Genomic DNA, 17,168 nt, shown 5'->3' on the forward strand with positions numbered 1-17,168 from the left:
CACAGAGCTGGGTTTCTCCACAAAGCTGAGCCTTTCCACAGAGCTGGGCTTTCTACTTGACACAGCTTTTCTGCAGAGCTAGGCTTCTCCACAAAGATAGGCTTCCCTAAAGATCTGGGCTCCACACAGCTTGTCTTCATACTGCCTCCTGTAACACAGCTACCTTCTACAAAGAGCCTTTTGAAACTTTTGAAAGGTTTCAGGCTCATTAATACCAGCCAGGAGAGGAGAGTAAGCTCTAGTACCCTCAGGCTGCTAGGAATAAGTACACTATCTCTGAAGACAGAAAAGAACTTCAGTTCCCTTTTCCAAAGGCACACTGGCCTCAGAGACGGCAGCATAGAGCATCACTCTAGATGTAGAATAGCCCAGGGTCATCCCTGTGGCCTAGCAAGCACTGGAGTCCATCTGTGTCACTGCTGGCAACAAGGCTCCACACAGCTTTCTTGGGGTCTCACACACCTGCCCATTCCCCTGTTGGGCTGCTGTGGTCCTTCATATGATACAGCATGGGGGAGCTCACAGCCACTGGAGACAGTTGGGGGGACATGGGGAGATGTAGTGGCTCATAGCCAAGGCCTTCCCAGGAACCCCTGGCCACAGCAGCAGAGGAAGAGCATAGTTACAGTCACAGACAATCACGTCCCGGGTGATCTGCCTCATATAACAAGCATGTGAAGAGCACCTGGAAATCAGGTGACTTCCAGTGCTCACACACAAAACCACGAAGCTACTGGATCATTTTAGTCCCGGAAACAACTTGTCAGGTTCCCTGTTCACACCACCACGAGTGCACCATCGGAGCCTCTTCAGAGGATAGGAATCTTTGTGGCAAAAGCACCTGGCCCAAGGCCCATGCTGCAGAGAAGTGGGAGAAAAGGGCTTAGCGTGTCATGGCTACATGTCTGTACACGCCCATGGAGGGAACTGGGACCCTCTTATGGTGCTCCCTCCACCGAGGCCTACACCCTGTGCAGTGAACTCAGCAGAAGATGGTGAAGAAGGTGAGGATACTTACACTCTGGAAGTGTATCTCATCTGAGAATAGGCTGCCTTCATCCACAGTGAAGACAGTGTCCTCGTTAGCTTTAACTATGAACTGGACATAGCTTCAAGTCACTTAAGAAGAGAGTCTCAACAGAGGGACTTCCCAGATCAGATCACAGCTGCCCCTGTGAGCACAGGAAGCGACTCCTCGTGCTGCTAGGCCCTGCCCTGAGAGTCACAAGGTCACCTGATAGGAGCCTGAAAGTCAAGAGCTGGGCAGTCTGTGAGAGATGCAGAATGCTCTAGACTGAAGGGGGCCCTGGTCTGAAGAATCTTGCCTTCACGTGAGCACCTTGCTCTCATGACTCGCTTTGTGATGTGCCTCAACGGCTTTGCATGTTTGGGTTGGTCCCCTCAGAAAATGTAAAAGTAAGCAAAGAGACCCATGTAGAGAGGTTATGTCCAAGAAGGCTGCAAAATGGAAAATCTAGTGTACTATAATCCTGGAAGAATAAAGATTCTCATCAAAGAGCAAGAAATAAAGAACAAGGACGTGAACACAGCCAAATTCCCTGTATAAGCCACCGAAGCCAAAGGCAAGACACCTCATTCTCATGTCAAAGTTTTAAATAATGTGTCTGAAAATATCAGCCGCGCATCGGTGGGAGCAAGAGCAGCAGGGACACAGTGGGTACTGGGGGTGGAGCAGGGTTGGGGGTTGGGGGTGCAGACTTGGGTAGGGAAGCCCTGGAGCAAGAGCCATCGACCACACAGGCTGTTAAGTGATATTCACACTGGACTACAAAAAGTGTGCACACATCCAGCTTATGTGAGAGACACTCCTAGAAGCCAGCAGGCTGGGGACCCAGAGAAAAGACAGATGCAGAAGGAGGTGGCTGGCAGCTGCCTCAGTGTGAGAACTGAAGCTCACACAGTTAACCAACACACCTCCATGGCACAAGACCTTCAGTCATCAATTTGAAATGACCTCAGAGACATCCAAGACACTGCGGGAGAGGACTAGCTCTTCTCCAATTCTCCTCCAGAAAAGAACGCAAAGCTGTGGCTGCTTCCCACAGAAAGTGACCGTGAACATGGCTCGTACAACTGATGAGCAAGCGGGCTGTGCACAGTGGGCCACTCTGAGGTGCAGGATGCAGTGGGCAGGGCCAGACCAACATCAGGAGAGCAGGTCATCAAGGAGGTATCCTGGATCCAGATCAGCCAACCTGGCCTGGCCCAGCCCAGCCCTGACCTGCCCAGCAGCCCATCCGAGTTACCAGGTGTGTCCTGAGGACATTGTTCCCAAACACATTTACATAATGGTTCCACCTACCGCTCCAAGCATGATTCTGAAGATGAGCCAGCGGAAGCCCCACAGAACAATTTGGGATGTGGGGGTGTGCTTGGGGAGGCGGGACAGCGTCCAGAGCGGGCACAGAAAGATTCCCAGGAATCCTGTTTCCAGCAGCTGTGACTCCCATCCTGCAGGGGGTGGGGAGTCGGGGAGAGGGGCACAAGAGGAAACACAAAGAGGAAAGTCAATGGGGTCAAATGTCTATGATTTAAAGGAATCACCCCCATGTTCAGCCTGACCAACAAGTTCTTACAATGAGACTGAGCCACGAAAATGTCACCATTTCATGTCTTCATAGGAAACAAGATGCAGGGCTCTGAGTGGGGTGTCCCAGAGCCCGGGGACCAGGGGATGCTGCAGCTCCAGGAGCCCTTCCTTCTTTTGTGGACAGGAGGGACCTGTACTTTCCCGTTCAGATGACACTTCCCGTCTTGTGTGGGACACAGTGTGATCTGAGCCCACACTTGGGTGTGCACTGCCAGTGTGCACTTGTGGGAAGCCTTTTGCTTTAAGGTTCATGCGAAAACTCACTGCTTTGAATGTCCTGCCCAAGGAATAACTGCCAGTATAGGCACAGTCACAACACATGACAAACTCTGTGGGAGGGCGGATCCCACTCTGGCCCAGGTCGAATGAGTCAGGCAAAGTTGGCAGTCAGGTATCAGTAAACCCAAGTCAGTGATTTGTGAGCCCTCAAGAGGGTAGATAGCTATGTGTTTGTGTGTGGACATCTGCTATTCTTGTGTGTGTGTGTGTTTGTGTGTGTGTGTGTTTGTGTGTGTGTGTGTGTGTGTGTGCGCGCGCGCGTAGGAGTGGTCAGCATAAGAAATGCCATGAGAACAGACCATAGGTGAGCCCTGCGACCCCAAAGACTGAAAGGGGGAAGAGCTCTGTGTCAGAGGAAGCCCCACTGCTGGTACCATCCTCACCATCTGAGGAGTGGTGATTCCAAGGGGCCAGGGATGCCAGCAAGGGGCCAGGGATGCCAGCAAGGGGCCAGGGACGCTCTCTCCCCACAAGGTCCCAGGACTCCAGGCAGGGCTGCGCTATCCTTTTGTGCTGACAATTAGCCATCCACAGTGTCAGCTGTAACTATGCATATGTGTACCTCACAGAGTAAGGGACAGTTAGGAGGGACAGCAGGAGGACGTTCTAGGAGGACGGAGGCACAGGGAGATACATGAGTTGCTTTTTTCTATACAAGTTAGTTTAGAATTAAAAGCTTATTCAATGGCTAATTAGCATGACATCATAACAGAGTATAAAATAGGTACACATGAGTCCATGCTGACAGAACCAGCAATTGACTTAACAGAGACACAGGACCAGGAGCAGATTTCTCAGAACAACCCCTCACAGTGCATCGGCTCTGTGCATCGGTCACCATCCTCAGCAGGCAGAGGGTATGGGGTGGAGCCATTTATGGTGGCCTCCTCAAGTGATCAAATTCAACTCAGTGAAGTTTACAGTGTGTGTCAAAGCAGGTGAGGAAGGTGCTACCCCTCCCAAACCCACACCAGTTAACCATGGGGAAGGCAAGAACTGGGCCCCATGGAGGGGTTTCCACAGACTCTGAGCAGCACACCAAACTACCAAGGCTTCAAAGCCAAGGGGAGACAAAAAGCATCGTCAGGCTGGAACGGTGGAATGTGGTGACTAAATGTTACCTGGGTCGGCAAAAATCAACAAAGAAAAACTTAGGGGAAACTGAGGAAGCATGCAATGTGGTGAAGGCCCTGAATGAGTCTGAGGGATCTGGTGTTCTTTGCATGAAGAGAGGGAGAATAAACAATGGGAGAGGGGAGGTGAAGCAAGAATAAGAGAGAGAGAGAAGCCCAACATAGTGACACACACCTTTAATCCCAGTTCTTGGGAGGCAGAGGCAGAAGGATCTCTATGAGTTCGAGACCAGCCTGGTCTACAGAGTGAGTTCCAGGACAGCCAGGGCTACACAGAGAAATCCTGAAACAATGAGATGCGGTAGCCAGGTTTATTTTTACAACAGTCCTGAAGACATCAGTAGCTCTAAAACAGAAAATCCATTCCTGACGATTGGGATTCTATTACTGTATCCCCCGCCCAATACTCTTCACACCCCACCCTCAAAGGACTGTCCCATAATCACAGGCTCTGCTTGACTTGGCTTCAGGTCTCCCGCTAGTCCCTCTGGCGAGTCTGCTGTCCCCTCTCTATCTGTGCTAGGGTCTTCACTGGTCCATTTCAATGACTGTCCCCTTGAAAGCCATCCATCCACTTGACGAGCAGGGTGCAGCTAGCGAAGTGACAAGCCATGGGCTGGTTCTGACAGGCACTGCCTGCTCTGGGAGCTACAGTGGATGGCCAAGTGGTCGTGACCAGTGCTTCAGTGGGTGCTGAAGCCGAGCTGTGCCCACAGCAGCTGGAATTTGCTGAGCTGGAGAGTCACACTTGTCAGGTGGAGCTGGGCCTCTTGTGCTAAACTTCCCTGCTCTTGGCACTATTCCAAGGCTTAGCATTTGTGAATTGCCACCGAAAGGCTGAGGGAGAGCTACAAACCCAGAAAAAGCAAGGAACCCATTTAATGGCCTCACGGCCATTTTTTAGATCTGGGATAGAATGGGTTCTGGGTACCCTTGGCCTGGCTGCTTCCGCTGCTGTCCGTGCCCAGGGAAGGAGCTTGTATCCCTCTGTACATTGCATGACTGAATCCTGTCCTGCTGGCAGTAAAAAAAATTGTTAAGCAAACCTCCCCGCTCCAAAAGTCCTCCTTTTCATATCGGTGGTCCCCTTGCACAACAATCCCTCTGTTTTTTTTTTTTTTCCCCTTGAGATAATTTGCATTAGTTTGGGATACGTTTCACATGGCTATGCCTGATACCCCTTGGAATCTCATGGCTGGTGGTATCTGTGAATCATACAGCTGGCAGCGTACATGCAGGAAGTGTCTGGTAAACAGTGCTAGAGCCACTAGCAGTGACCATTCTGAGAAAGAACCTTAAAGATTACACGCTCCAATCCCCTCCTCTACTGGGCGGATAAAAGACCTCAGAAGCCCAGAGAGCAAATCTGGAGCTACAGAGTCCACACCACTGCATGTCGAGCAGAACACCAGTTTGCCCCACACCCACCAAGCTGCCCACCCCTTGCTGGAACCCCTTTACTAGCCCTGGGGCAGGGTAGAGCTGGCACTGTGACAGATGCCACATGCAGTCTCAGAGCTTTTAGGGGGACACATTCCCCAGAGCTTAGAGCCTGCCTAATTGCCACCTCGATCTGCAGACATAGGAATGGAATTTTAACACGTACTGCAGTGAGTGACACCGTTCAAAGTGATTGATACACAATGGCAGAACCCAGAGATGCATGCCAGTGCCGAGAGGCAGGGTGACAGCGCTGGGGGTGGGGTGCGTGACAGGGCAGGACAGGGTGACAAAAGACAAGCTGTCTATAACAGGAAGGAGGGTGTGTGTGAGGGTCCCCCCCCCACACACACACTCCATGGCCTTCAGAGGGTGTGGGATGTTCCTGTCCTATTTGGATAAACATCACTGAGCCAAGGCCTGCTGTTTCCAAGTTAAGTCTCTGTCTTGCCCCAGTTCATGGAATGGGTGTGCCTCACTGGGGTCTTTCTGACAGAAGCCAGGGCTGCCCTGGTGGCAGCAGCCTGTGACAGACACCCAGGAGGGAAGGGCTACTGCACTTCCACCTGCTTGTCTTCTTTGCCTGGATCTGTGTGTCTCAGCAGCTGCGCTGTGTGCACAAGGAAGGCCATTGTTCTTCTCTTCAGCATGGCAGGAGATGAGTCCCCAGAAAAAATAAATAACCAGCACATTGCCAGGGGCCAAGTGACCCAGTGAGGGTGGGTGGCTGCTTAACCATTCTTGCCCAGCGTACCAAATTCTTATGCAGCAGACAGAGTCGGGACGGCGCCTTCTACAGGAGACAGACGGCTATAACTGAACAAACACAACCCTGTGCAATTGCATTCTGACAGCCCCCTCCCACAGCCTGGGCCTGTGAGCTAAGTCTTCTCTACTGGGGCAGCTAGAAAGGGTCTTGCCTACTGTCCAGGTCTCTAGGGACAGTGCTGCCCTTGCCTAGTTTGTGCTTCAGGCAATAGGGACACAGTCTCACCAGTGACATGCCAGGAGGCTGTCAGAAGAAGCCCACAAGGGTTCCTGAGTGACAGCACTGTGGGGACTGGCTTCATGTGGTGACAGACAGCTGGTTCTAGAACTTTCTCTTCCATAGTCTGCCCCTTTCAATTCCAGTCACACAGCTGAATGGTGAACCAGCTGTACCTGGGAATTGTACATGTGAAATGAATGGGGCCATGCAACCTCTCAACACAGCTTAGAGAAGCTCTTCGTTCAGAGCTGTTTCTTGGGGTGTGGGCATCAGGCTTGGGCGGCTTAGCAGGCATGCTCACTGGATACCACAGATGAGATCAGATGGGCCAGGGTATATGTATGAAACTATTCCCAGGGAGGAGCGAATGCTGAGTGTTTAGGAGAAATTGCTAGAGAGCGCACACAGGGAGGACCATACCCACAGTCTGAGCATCAGGTACACACTTGTAATTGCAGCACTCTGGAGGTGGAGGCAGGAGGATTAGGAATTCAAATCATCCTCAGCTTTGGAGTGAGTTTAGGCTGGTTTGGACAATGTAGGGAGACCAAATTTCAAGAGTAAGGGACCAGTGGAAGAGAGGGAGAATAAATGATGGGGTAGGGGAAGCAAGAATGAGAGAGAGAGAGAGAGAGAGAGAGAGAGAGAGAGAGAGAGAGCGAGCTGACATGGTGACTCACACTTTTAATCCCAGTTCTCAGGAGACAGAGGCAGAAGGGTCTCTATGAGTTCGAGACTAGCCTGGTCTACAGAGTGAGTTCCAGGACAGCCAGGGCAGTTATACAGAGAAATCCTGTAACAACAACAACCGGGGGGGGGGGGGGGGAGAACTATAGCTATTTCAACATGAATCTTCCCAGTTGCATATAGAAATGGCCTAGATGCTGAACAGTGGGGAAAGAAGCCATGACCCCACCCAGGGGCAGAGTCAGGCCCAGGCCAGGTGATTTGGCCACATCTCCGTGCTGTGTCTGAGGAAAGATTGAGTGTGCCAGTCTGGTGTTCCCACCTGCTATCCACAGAGATTACTGTGGCTTCCCACATTCCAGGCCAGCTATGCTGCCATCCTACCTTCCTTCCAGCCTGGGTAAGAAAGAATACACATGCTGTGGACTCAAAGGGAAGATGTGGTTCCCCTGAACTAAATTTCTAAGTGCAGACACTAATGGCATGAGGAAATGGAAGCAGAGAGCATTTATTTCTCAACCCAAGGTCACCAGACCTGGGAGCTCTGCCTGGGCATCTCCCTTACACTGTCCAGGATGCTCAGGTGTCTACAGAGACTGGACACAACCAGGAGAAAACAGATGTAAGGCAGAGGCAATAAGACAGAAAATTCTAGACCCCAGAGACTGCAAGTGGGTGGAGAAGCAGAAGCAGAAACCCTATCTGGGTCCTACCCCTTGCTTGGCTACACACTGCTTATTCTCAAATAGAAGCAATGAACGGTGCTGGCTCCTCTGTTCAATGGCATCAAAGAAAGATGAAAGATACCAGGCATTCACCCAGAGGCTTGGTCTGTCTCAGCTGGGCAAACGTTGGAATGAAGGAATTAAGGAGCCAGCAAGAGGAGGCCAAGAAGTTTTATACAGGACAGCTGCCCTGGACAGGGAAACTATCTGGCTGAATGGTTCAGCAATGAGGTGTCCTCAGCCCTAATAGAGGCTTAGAAGCCAAACTAGACAGTTTGATGCTAAAAGCAGCCAGGAAGAATGACAGCTTGAGGGATAAGGGGAGGTGGGCTCTCAGGAACACTAACTTGATGCACATGTATGGTAGGCGAGAGGTAGGCATTGTCTGGCTAGATGCAAGGCTGGGGACCAATCAAGGGCAGAGTAGAGCCAAGTTAGCAGAGGGCCCAACAGTCTGGGAAGGGATGGGAGATTTAGGGAGTGAGGAGCAGGCAGAAACCTGTGGAAGGCCCTATTGGTGGGATGCTATCTCATCAGGTGGAAAAGTTCACCCTAAAAGGCTGTTTCTTGCTCCAGATCACTATGAACAGGACAGGAGTCATGCCATGGTGTGGTGCCAGCTGTCACTCCTGTCGGGGTCAGCCAGGATACAGATGCACTTAGCCATGTGAGGATTAAAGGCTCAGGGGTGACCTGGTACCTGCCTGGGGGCTAGCCAGGGGCAGCAGGCATCATACAATGTGAGGCATGGTGAAATATCACCCAGAGCAAGAGTTACTTGTGTCAAAGGCTAAGCTAACTCTATAAATAAGATGTGAGCTCAGAAGCATCTGAGGCCACTTCCCTGAGATGGCCACTCTAGAAAAAAAGACAGCAGCCAGGCTGCATGAGCTAGTCAGAATGACTTCAGATAGTCAGAAAGAGTAATTAAATATAGCTCAGATGGATCCTTCAAAAGTGACAGCACCATCCACGTGAGGAATAGGAAATCCATTAGCTCCTTCGTTAAAAACAGGGAGAAGGGGGCAAAGCACTCCCTCCTGACTGGCTGTCACTCCAGCAATGAGCCGCCCGCCCTCTGCCACCCCAGGGGCTTCTAATGATGGCCCTGGAGGGAGCCCGCAGCTTTTAAAAGTTTCCTTAATTTTCATAGGTTATATTTTAGGAGAAGTTATGAGCTAGCATAGCAAGATTTCACTTTGCTCTGCTGCTAGCATGGGATGAAGGAGGCTTGCGGGTGACACAAACTCCATGAGCCACGTGGCGCCCAGCAGTGCTTAGTCCGAGCAGTGACATCATGAGGAAGCACCCCCAAACCCCAAAGAGCAGCAAGCCCTCCCTCTGTGTCTCTGACCTCAGAGTCCGTGTCCTCCACCGACTACAATTGTGATGGGGGATCTGTTGGATCCCCAGACTAAAACATCCCTGCCTTCCTGCCCAGCCAGGCAGCCACAGGCCACACGGAGGAATCAGGGTTCTGTAAGCCAGAATACAGGACCCACATTGTTACATTTCCCAAGTTCACCTAAGTTTGGATTTGTGGTTTCACGACATAGACTGTTCTGAAAACTCACTTCTGAGAATTTGGGTTTGTCTTATAGCAGCTATGACAGAGACTCAACCCAAGGTTTGGGTGTTATGTGACTTTTGTTTTTAGGAAGGGTCTTTCTTGTTCTGTAGCTTGGGTTGACTCGGAACTTACTGTGCATTCCAAACCAAATGCTAACTCATAGCTGCCTCTGCCTCGGCTGAGCGCTGCTGGGATTGAGACAGTCACCAGCCGACCCAGGACACCAAAGTAAGGAGTGCTTGAAAACAATCACACCTTGAAAGCAGAACTAGGGTAACTTGCAGCCAGTGGGCTTGGAGTACGTGTGAAATGGCGTCTGTCTAGTTAGCCGGAGCCCCAGCAGCAGCTGCCCTGCTCATGTGTGGATCGTCACCCTCGTGCAGAAACCCCCAAATAACAGCTGACACTCACCTTGAGGCAACCTATGGAGTGTGAGCCACATGGAGGCGTCCCTTCTTAACACTCTCCCCACTCAGCTTAGTACACGCAAAGGTGCCCTTGGGGGTGCAGAAGGGGATTTACTACAAAGTTGTCCCCACAGGACAGGAGCTCTGCTGTGTTCGGTCTTCACCCTACCACCTCCCTGCTCCTCCCCTGTGGAACCAGATGGGCAGCAGCAGCTCCACACAGGAATCCGCACACAGGCACAAACACAGGGCTGTCAGCCTGGACGGCCCCGGCTGCTTTGTGTTGTACACACCACAAGCAATGAGGCATATTCTAACTGACTAAAGGAGGGGCAAGCCAGAAGTGTGAGTGCAGAGGAGAGAGAGAGAGAGAGAGAGAGAGAGAGAGAGAGAGAGAGAGGCAAGAGAGAGAGAGAGAGAGAGAGAGTAAGAGAGAAAGAAGACCATAAGAGGGAGAGCATTTTTAGTGAGCAGATGTTTCTCAGTTCATGGTTGCAGCCTTCATGCTGTGAGTGTAATCAAGAAAGCCAGGTGTGGTTCCTCATGCCAGTAATGCCAGCAGGTTGAGGCAGGAGGATTACCCTAAGTTGAATGTCAAAGGGCCACAGAGTGGGACCCTGTCTCAACAAGCAAGAAACTAATTTTTTAAAAAGTAAAAAAGAAAAAAAAATGGACTTACTAGCAACCACAGGCGGAAGCTGAGAAGTTTGGAAGATTGCTAATTCACATTTTAAGGATGTCCTTGGGCACTCAGAGAAACAGGAAGTGACCTCCATAACCCACATGCCCTTAAGGTGACCCTTGCTGCAACCCAGGTCCCAGGTGCTTGTTAATGTTCAGTTGCTAGGACAACCAGACTTCCGAGCCACCAGGTGTCCCCCACTGCTTAGATCTCTGCAGGTGTCGCCAGCTAGCCTGGAAACGGGATCCACAGAGGTGACCTCTGCAGCTTTGCTGCCTCTGGATAAATACGAATATGCTTCCCCTCAACGGAAATTACACTTAGCCAGATTTCTTTCAGATTAATATATTCCAAATATTTAACGTATAGACAGCATGCTGAAGGGCACACATTTTCCTGGGCTTTCTCCTGTTTCCTGTGTGTGGAAATGAGCTGCAGACTGCCCAGTCTGGAAGCCACAGGCCAGGATCCTAAGGAAGTGTCAGACTCCATGGCCCTGTGGCACTGTCTGCAATGCCTGGGTTGGTGCAACCTGGTAAAGGAGCCACTGGCCCTATGGGCCTCTGAAATCTAAAGATGTGGTTCATGTGACTGAGGGAGAAAGTAAAGTCTAGCTCAACTGGGTTTAGGTTTAAATGGCTATGTGGGGCGGGGGTGCCCACGGTACATAGGTTGTACCTCAACTCCTACCCATCGCAGGGGCAGCATCTGCTCAGGTACATGTAGTGTTTTCTCAATAGAGAAACAAGGCTGGACAAACTTGCATCTGCTCCATGCCCTGGGTGTCTTGGGTGTGTAAGAAGGAGCCCACCAATTGCCCTAACCCTAGCCCTGCACGTCTATGGGCTTCCAAGACTGCTGCAGGTCAGTGACATTAATGCCCCCCAAATCACCAGCCCAATGCTGAAGTGGGATAGCCTCTCACCCTTTTAAGGCGGGGATAGCGTCCCTGGAAAGTGGGATGGAGAACACTTATTACTGTCATATTTCCGTGTCAGAGGCTGAGCAGGCCAGTGGGCTCTGCTTGGAGCCCAGGGTGAACACTTCCTCTCTTCGCCCAGCAGCCCAGGCCTCCCGCAGGTCTACAATCACACTGGCACTCGGTGACACTAGGGCGGGAAGTCTGAAGAGGACAGCCCCACCACAGACTCAGTCTGCTGCACATGGGACAGTTGACCAGTCCCGTGTGTTCATTCCCAGGAGCCACAACTGGACAGCGGTGGTAGACTGCAGCCACACACTGGGGCTCTATGGCACTGCCTTACTCGGGGGTGACAGCTTAAGGTGGCTCATCCTTAATGCTATCATGAGAAATTTCCAGAAATGCTTTCTTTTAGAGAACTAGTGAACGCATCCCTTTTTCTTAGGGGCGTGGTGGGATGGGATGGGGTGGGGATGAGACAGGGTTTCTCTGTGTAGCCCTGACTGTCTTGAAACTAGCTCTGTAGATCAGGCTGGCCTCACACTCAGAGGTCCATCAGCCTCTGCCACCAGAGCACAGGGATGAAAGGTGTGTATCTCCATGCCCAGCTATGGATCACATTTAAACTAAATCAGGTGACATAATGCTCACAGGAAAACAACCCAGACAGGAAGTGACCAACACCCATGACCCACACTCTCTATACCTGTCCTAGGGTCTCCTTCCTTCCTGGAGCCATACATACCTCACACGTCTGCTCCAGCACCCACCCCTCCAGCCACCTTCTCAGCCTTCATGGGAGAACAAGAGGCACGTCAGAGATCAGGCAGAGAGGCGAGAGCAGGGCTGCCTGCCCTCCAAGAGAGCTCAGGGCTATCCTGGCCTCTGAGGGGAATGTGGTAGCAGTATGCCGGCTCTTAGCCCACTTCCCACGTAAGTTGATCCCTCAGCCCCCATGCTCTAACTGAGCACTATGACTGGATTAGGGAATTAGTAAAGCATACCCCTGGTATCACCTGAGAGGATTGTCACGAAGGGCGGCAGTGGAAGACATGCCCCCCCCCCCAGTCAGTGTGAGCAGCACCACCCAAGACAGGCTAGGGCCCAAAGCGAGCAAAAGCAGAAGGAAGCCTACCAGTGTAGGCTGTCTCCTCTCTGTCTCTGCCTCCCATCTGCCCTCACACGAGCCACCTTGCTATAGCATATGCTCCTGCCACCCTGTTCTGCACCGTCACACACACGCACAGGAACATCAGAGCTCAGTGACCATGGGCTGAGCCCTCTGATGGGAGATTTTCAGATGGGATGGGGAGAGGAACCTCTTCTGCAGAGCAGCCACCTACCTAAATTGGGCAGAGAAGTGTCCTTTCCAATCACCGATGGACCAGAAAGGCACTTGGTATAAGTCAGACTTTACTCCTTAGGTAATGTGGTACCTCTCGCAGTATCATGAGCATGTCCACTGGTCCTGTGCTCACCAGGCCACTGCCTGTATTGGAAGCTCAAACCAGGATTCCTGGGTAATCGGTTCCTCACCTAGCCCCCTGCTTAATCCAGACCCCACATCACAGACGACTACCCCCATACACACACTTCTGCTCATCTCACATGCTTACACCATGCTAACACATGCCACAGTGGGCCAAGAAACCTCTGGACAAGCTGACAGAACCATGGGGGAGTGATCTAGCAGACCCTGCCATCCTCTGTACACACTTCCTGCAGACACGCCCTCACCCCCCATCCCCAATACTGTCAGCAGGAACACAGAAAACAGCTCAGAACCTCTTGGCTACACAGCAGTCAGATAGGCAAGTCCTGGAGCAGGTGGCCCTTCGTGCAGTACTAAGTCTGCTGGCTTCCCTGCCAGGAAGAACTCCAGCTACTCATCTGTGGGACACAGCTTTTCAGGCCAGAGGAGCTGAGCCTGTGAAGTCTCCTGGTCCTGCTGTAAGCACTGGGATGGTTCCTCACATCTCTGACCCCATATCAGGGAGAAGATGAGCTGCGGGAACTATACACTCATGGTTCCTAACCACTGGCCATGCCCTCTTCCAGGGAGGGCCACAGCCTCAGCTGCTCCAGCCATGTCTGGCACGCCAGGCCACCAGTCAATGATCCAGAGTGAGAGACGGATTCAGAGTGGATGCTGAATTAATCCCTTTGAGTTTGTCGGCCTAAAGCGCTCCAGCAAACCTCTCTCTGTTCAGTTTTGGTTTTCTGTGTGTCTGCGTATCTGTGCGTGCCCATGTGCACATGTGACTGTGGAGGCCAGAGATCAGCTTTGGGTATCATTCTGCAGCCACCATCCATCTTTTATTTTCTGAGTCTCTTGGGACTTGACAGGTGCATTAAACTGGCTGGATTACAAGTGAGTTCCACCATGCCCAGCTTTTTACATGCGGTCTGGGGATCAGATGAGGTCCTCAGACTTGAAAGGTAAAACATTCTACCAATGGAGCTATCACCCTAGCCCCCAACCACTGGGTTTCTCTAGTAGTTTTTGTAGTTTGTGCTTCTAAATGCCCTGGCAGAAGAGAGCAATCATTTGTGCCAAGCTCTTTCACCTGTATGTCAGCTCAGTGTGACACACTTCCTGCCTTCCATTTGTGTTTATCAGATACTGTTGGTGTGCAGACAGTTTCTCTGTTGAATTTCCTGCTCGGCTTCTGCACAAATGTACAAAGAGGAGCTAAAACTAACCATCTGGCGTACCTGATGTGACTGTAGGTTCAAGTTCACAGTACTGATTATGAACATATAAGTTCCCTACAGCCTCACCCCAGAGTTCAGTGTTGACAGAACATCTCCACCACTGGCACAGGTCAGCTTCCTCCCAGTCCTTGCCTGATGACACAGCCTGTCCCCTCTCACCATGGCTGCTGGCAGGACACAGCAAAAGGCACAGGGCAGGAGTATTCCCTCAGCTGCCGCCCGTATTTCATTCCTCTCTTTTGTGTGGGGTTGTTGACCTTGTATTTCTTAGCTCTGTCCACCAAGAGGCTAGACAGCAGGCACATCCAGCACCACATTCTGGAGGTGATTCTACAAGAGGAATCCATGGCTGGCACAGGACAAATGTGTGCCTGGAGCACCCAGTGGCATTAGGCGGGGGCACTCTGGGAGACATCTCATGGATGGGCCATTTAGGGCACAGGGACCAGAGGGAAGATCATAGACATGAGGTGCAGGAAAGAGGGATGTTGGGTGGTCATCCGAGAGAATAAAGTAAACCTCCTGTGCTACACAAACACTGGATGAGGGCAGCTCTTCCTTGCAGAAGGGTCCACAGAATGACTATCTGAAGGAGAAAGGGAAACAGAACTTGCCTCAGGATGTCTGAGCAGCAACCTCGGCAGATAAGACCCCCAAATCAGTGTGACCTGTAGGAACCACCCTTAACCCTCTACAATGTGTGTGGCTTCAACTCATATAAACCATGTGGCACCCCTCCAAGTGGCATGGGGGTCCCTCAGCACTAAGGGACTGACCCAGGTATCTGCCTCCTTCGGGAAGCTGAAACTGGACACAGGGACACTAGGCAGATATATATTAACAGGCTAACATCAAGAAAATGTGTCCAGGAAGCCCTCCCTGTAGCGGGGATCCTCCTCAAGCCCAACGCCCAGTTTATCCACTAGGAAGCATGGGGAGGACCCAATCTGAGGCACATTCTGCAGAACATGCTCCCAGGAATAGACTACACAGTCGCCAACATGGAGAGTCAACAGGAGTCTGGGGACAAAGACTAAGGGTGAAGGACATGGAAGGCTGATGTCATGGGAACTCCAGTAGTGGTCTGTAGTTGGCTGTCTGGATCTGAGGCTGGTTTCTCCCTGCCACTCACCAATGCCGGTAGCACTGAGAGGAGGCTCTCTCCTCTCTCTGTAGTTCCTCTGTAAGCATGGCACTATTGCAAGTTCATCTTCTAAGGTGTTGCCAGCACTGTTTTTCCAAGCACAAAGCTAGTATCATAGGGCTGGTGTTGGCTTTGCTGGTTGCTTGGCTGGGATATACCTGACCACTATGAGGCACCTCTAGTCTTGGGAGCAACCTGGGAGGAGGGGCAGGCCTCAACATTGAAGCCGGCTGGCCCTTGGCTGCCAGAGAGGTCCTGCCATGTAACCCACAGAGCTGCACTTCCCAGAGTGAGTGCTACTGATAAATAAAGTGGTAAGTGACTGGACACAGGACATCCAACAGCTGCATTGTTGTTAGAGCCCGGAAGAGACTAGAAATCTCTGATGGTGAGTGTGCACTGTTTAAAGTGACCACAGAGATAGCAGCCCCTAGAAGAGTGAGTACAGGAAAGGGAGACCACACCTATACACAGGACTTACTGCTGCCTTCCCCTATAGAAGGGAGTTCTGGATCTGCCTGTTTAGCCCTGTAGTTACCACCCCACCAGGCTGGCCCTCAGATGTCCCTGTGGCAAAGACACTGATGAGATCTCAGCATGCGAGCAGCTCAATCTCGGGGTTATTATGTAGTGTAGAGGTGTGGGCATGGTGACCCCTGTGGCCCTATGGGTGTTCCTGCTGCAGTCACCTGTTGTCTCACATTATGCCTGAGTCCCTGTGGTTGCCTATGGCACATGGTCCACTTTAGCCCATAGTCACCCATGGTCACTTGTCACAGCCAGTGAGCAGATTTACACCACCAGAGAGCAGCTGCTCCTCATGGTAGCTTCTGATCGTCATCTTGCATTTGGCCATTAGTGGGTTGAACCACTTACTGGGGGTCTCTACTTAATTGACGAACAGAGCTGAGACAGGGCCATATCATACCAGGCTGTGGCCTGTCCCTGAGGCCAGCAAACCTGATAGTGGCACACACTTTTTGCACTCTTGGGAGCCCCAGGTCTACTCTTCTACTGCTCAATAGTTCTGGCTTGGAAACATTTGGTTGAAAAACCAGAGACAACAGTTGATTCGGTGCCTCAATGAGCCATGCCAACCCTGCCAAGTGGACTCCTGGGCTGCGGTGACTTGGGGGAAAGTGCACACTTCTTTCTAGGTGAAGATATGAGCAGGTGCCCCCTTCTTTTGCACAAGGCCAGGGCTCATGCTATAGGCATGGTGAGGCAATGCCCGGCCTCAAGGGGCAGACAGTGGTAGGAAGACGGGAGGGCACAGAGACTTACAGGTAGGATTCACATCACAGGGTATAAGTGGAACAATAAAGCCAGGTTATAGGGTGGGGAATATTTGCTTGGCAGTCCTTGGCACAGAGGGGAGGAGTGGGCAGCCAGTATAGAAACCATATAGTGTTCATAGATAGCACATAGACGTTTACCTCTCAGGCTGGCAAGATGGGTCAGAGGTAAAGGCACTTGCTGTGCAAGGCTGACACTCTAAATCCAATCCCCAGAACCCATGTGGAAGAGTGACCTGACTCTAGAGAACTGTCCTCGAACCTCCACATGCACACCAAGGCATGTGTGCACCTGCACTGCATACACACATCTCACACACACACCAGGAACATGCAACAGCAATAAGTATAAAGCTCACATCACCTCTGCCTCCTCATAGTCAGCCTATGAATGCCCCAGAGATGTCTATCATGGCGAGGGCCAAGCAGAAAACTAGCTACGGTTTGTCCGCCACGCAGACACATGCCTAAGAGGACATGCCTAAGACACTGTAACACACCTAGGGATCATACCTGGAAAGAAGCATAGTATCCTGGACCAGAGGCTAGGAACTGCCCAGAAGGGCCTGT

The 17,168-nt window shown here is 51.5% G+C and overlaps 1 protein-coding gene across 4 annotated transcripts in view; it reads right to left on the bottom strand.

Annotated features, from left to right (window-relative positions):
* The window catches only part of Lmf1 (lipase maturation factor 1), an 88,305-nt gene that overhangs the window by 48,739 nt on the left and 22,398 nt on the right, over positions 1-17,168 (bottom strand). For all 4 annotated transcript variants that reach the window (XM_034507319.2, XM_076937133.1, XM_076937134.1 and 1 more), the window contains one exon: positions 2,324-2,472. In XM_034507319.2, the coding sequence (XP_034363210.1) occupies positions 2,324-2,472 (149 nt within the window). The remainder of the gene's footprint in view (positions 1-2,323; positions 2,473-17,168) is intronic.

The sequence above is a fragment of the Arvicanthis niloticus genome, chromosome 6 (assembly GCF_011762505.2).
Source record: "Arvicanthis niloticus isolate mArvNil1 chromosome 6, mArvNil1.pat.X, whole genome shotgun sequence".
In the NCBI taxonomy this organism is placed as follows: domain Eukaryota; kingdom Metazoa; phylum Chordata; class Mammalia; order Rodentia; family Muridae; genus Arvicanthis; species Arvicanthis niloticus.